This window comes from Sinocyclocheilus grahami, unplaced genomic scaffold (assembly GCF_001515645.1).
Source record: "Sinocyclocheilus grahami isolate Dianchi unplaced genomic scaffold, SAMN03320097.WGS_v1.1 scaffold2603.1, whole genome shotgun sequence".
NCBI classification, from domain to species: Eukaryota; Metazoa; Chordata; class Actinopteri; order Cypriniformes; family Cyprinidae; genus Sinocyclocheilus; species Sinocyclocheilus grahami.
In genome coordinates, this window is record NW_015507782.1 from 26,212 (window position 1) to 29,227 (window position 3,016).

General features: G+C 37.0%; 1 protein-coding gene across 1 annotated transcript; it reads right to left on the minus strand.

The window, feature by feature from the left end:
• Positions 1–88: 88 nt before the first annotated feature.
• LOC107575383 (uncharacterized) lies at positions 89–2,883 on the minus strand. Its single transcript, XM_016261767.1, has 8 exons — positions 2,868–2,883; positions 2,578–2,726; positions 2,267–2,403; positions 1,991–2,084; positions 1,311–1,646; positions 985–1,171; positions 770–897; positions 89–453 (listed from the first exon to the last, which is right to left on the minus strand). Exons 1-8 carry the CDS (start codon positions 2,881–2,883, stop codon positions 133–135), a joined length of 1,368 nt encoding a protein of 455 aa, XP_016117253.1. The 3' UTR covers positions 89–132.
• Between the last annotated feature and the right edge of the window lie 133 nt (positions 2,884–3,016).

Below are 3,016 nucleotides of genomic sequence, written 5' to 3' on the forward strand. Positions count from 1 at the left end.
CAAATTTCTTACCAGGATATAAACCATGTACAAGTTTTAGGTGCCAAATGACCAGGATATAAACCATGTACAAGTTTTAGGTGCCGAATTAATTTAGCTATTGTAGCAAACAGTGATTTACAGATGTAGCATCTAAACATCATTCAAAAACTTAGCTCTGAGCTCCTTTACTCTTGGGCTCTCACTTGTGGTGCCAACATCAATTCTGTACACTGTAGTCTGGAGAAAATTGTACAAATTTTTGAGTGGAGGATCATAACTGAGGCTGAAAACAAAATGAACCTTGAAGAGTTCATCAATGGCTGCCAGTGAAGAGGATTCTTGACAGGGGATGAGCTTTTTATCCACCACAATGAAGTAGTGACTGATGGCTTCCTTGCTGCTCCCTGAGGCAAGAATGTATGGCTGACGATTCTCTTCCAGCTCAAGGTGTTCCTGGATACTCCGACATGCCTAAATGGGGGGAAAAAATTAAGTCTATCAATAATAATGATAAATTAATAAATACAGCTTTATCAGTTAACATTTATTTTAGACTTTTTAGTTTATTTGCACATCGTAAAGATCGGGAAACACTCCAAAACAAAACAGGCCATGCACCGAACAACTGTTAATTTCAGTTTAGATTTAGATTAATTTGATCAACTTACTATATTAACATTTTACAGTTTATCTAATAGTGAAATATAAGATGAAGAAATTACTGAAACAATTCAAAGTGTAACGCTTATAGCCCTTGTATTTTGGCACCAGTGTACCAGTTACCTACTTTGTGAAACACCACCAGATGGTCAATAGCCTGTGAAATACTGATCCTTTGGATTTTCTTTCTTCCTGAAGCCTGGGGTGATAGGAGATGCAAAAGTAGAAGGAAGGATGATACATCACTGTCCCATTCTGAAAAACACAGAACATTGTTAAATGTCTACACAAAAATAAGTTGTGTATAGTATAATTTCACTGCAAAGTCATTGCAAGTTTCACCTGGGGAATCCTGTGCCTCGCTGCTTTCTTTGCTCTGTTTGGCAGATGACCGTAATCTTTTCAGCAGTGGAGTGGAAGTCAAGGTTTCTCCTAGTCTGACAACCTTTGCTTTGAAAACAGTTTGCCACCTTTCCAAAAGTCTGGAAGCAGTTTCTGACCCAAAGAGGAGTGTAAAGTCCTGAAGAATCTGAAGCAGTTTGAAGAAAACACGTAAAGAAATTATAATATATTGACAAGCTAAATGTAGTCAGTTTAAACAACGACCATTTGACAGTTCTCTGAACCTAACATTTCAATTTTTGTAAAAAAGGAAAGAAAATCCATACCAATCCTTTAGAGTCCAGGAATCGAGGGAAAACTGAGAGAATGGTGGTGGATCCCTCTGGATCATGGACAAGGTGCTGTCTGTATTCAAACGTTGCCTTCATCTTCTGCATGATGACCTCACGTTCGCTTGTATGATTCATCAAAGAGATGGCCTCTACACTTTGATCATTATCCAGCTGATGTTCTTGGTAACATAGCTGTCTGTCAAGCAAAGGACCTCCCTTTTCTTCTGTTTTTGGATCATCCTTATTTCCAGGAGGTCTTGTCCCCCTTTGTACTGTCTTGAGACGCCATGACAAGAATCCAGTGTTTTTTTGGCCATCATAGTAATGTTCCTGTTGAAATGACACAAATTCTAAATGTAACCCTCCATTAAAAATGACATCTTAAGTAGGGCTGCACGATAAATCAATGCGATATTTAACGCGCATCTTATCAGTAAAGCCGGTTCTGTAATCAGCGGTAAATCTCATCACCTGCGTGCTTTCACGTGGAGCAGCATTTACTACACAGAGCCGTTGTTCACTGACAAGCTGCGCTAAACCATGATCATATATGAACATTAATAAACATATGTGCGCATTAAATATCGCATGCGATTTATCGTGCAGCCCTAATCTTAAGACATTTCTAAAGGAGCACAAAATATTGAATGTTCTGATCAGTGATAATGACTTACATATCCAGTCCTCCCTTGGGGATCTCTGAGTGAGGGAAACAAGGTGATAATTCCCAAACCATACTTCTGTTTGGCAAGACGATGTGGGACCCTTCTGAAGAATGGGAACACTCAATGTTACTCTACGCTGATAGGAAATGTTTAAGAACATTTAATTAAAAATACAACAAATTAGAAAGTAGCACCCAACTACATATATATACTTCACAATCTATATAGCATCAAAATCACTAACAAACTGAATAATGCAAGACTGAATTATATTTTTATAATTACCCTTCTGTCTCCATCATGTGTGCAACTAAGATGTTCACCATCACTTTCCTCGTGTCATCACTAATTGTCCCTGTATCTTCATACTCTTTAAGCACATTTCCTCCACCTGGTCTTGTCTGTAGAATTTGTTTTATCAGCTATAAAAAGAGGAATATTAACAGATACTATTACGAGAGAAGATAATGCAGTAATATCTAAATTAAAAAAAAAAAACATTAAAAAAAATGTAAAAAAAAAAAAACATTAATGAAACTGAATATTATTATTATGAGTAAAACCCCCAGTGTCTGTGTAAGGCTACTGGGACTCACATCTCTGGCCTGTGATCTTTGTGACGCCTCATCATCATCATCCTTTCTGAATCGTTTTGGACTAAACCAGTCACTCTCTTCACTGCTTTTTGAAGTTAGAGACAGTGTATCTCTATCTAAGCTGACTGAAGATTGAGGTGTGGAAGATCCTGTTAAGGTTAAAACTGGGGTTAATAGATGTCATGTTAGTCTATATTACTGCATTTAGAAAACTAATTCTGAGAACTTTTAGTCCAGGACATTGGTTGTTGAAATAGAAAGATTGAATATGAAACTTGCCATTTGTTTACTTTTTTTGAAATACATTTTCTCACACATCTGCTACAATGCACCACCATTACCTACAATATTTAAAATACTGAACATATTAAACACTATCAGCATTCATTCATCGATTGATCAATTGGGATACAGATGACATCATTCAGCAACTCCTCTG

Coding starts and splice junctions, on each gene's coding strand:
- LOC107575383 (XM_016261767.1), bottom strand. Junction 2,085..2,266: donor CACATGATGGAGACAGAAGG/GTAATTATAAAA, acceptor CCCATTCTTCAG/AAGGGTCCCACATCGTCTTG. Junction 454..769: donor ATCTGGTGGTGTTTCACAAA/GTAGGTAACTGG, acceptor CCCCCCATTTAG/GCATGTCGGAGTATCCAGGA.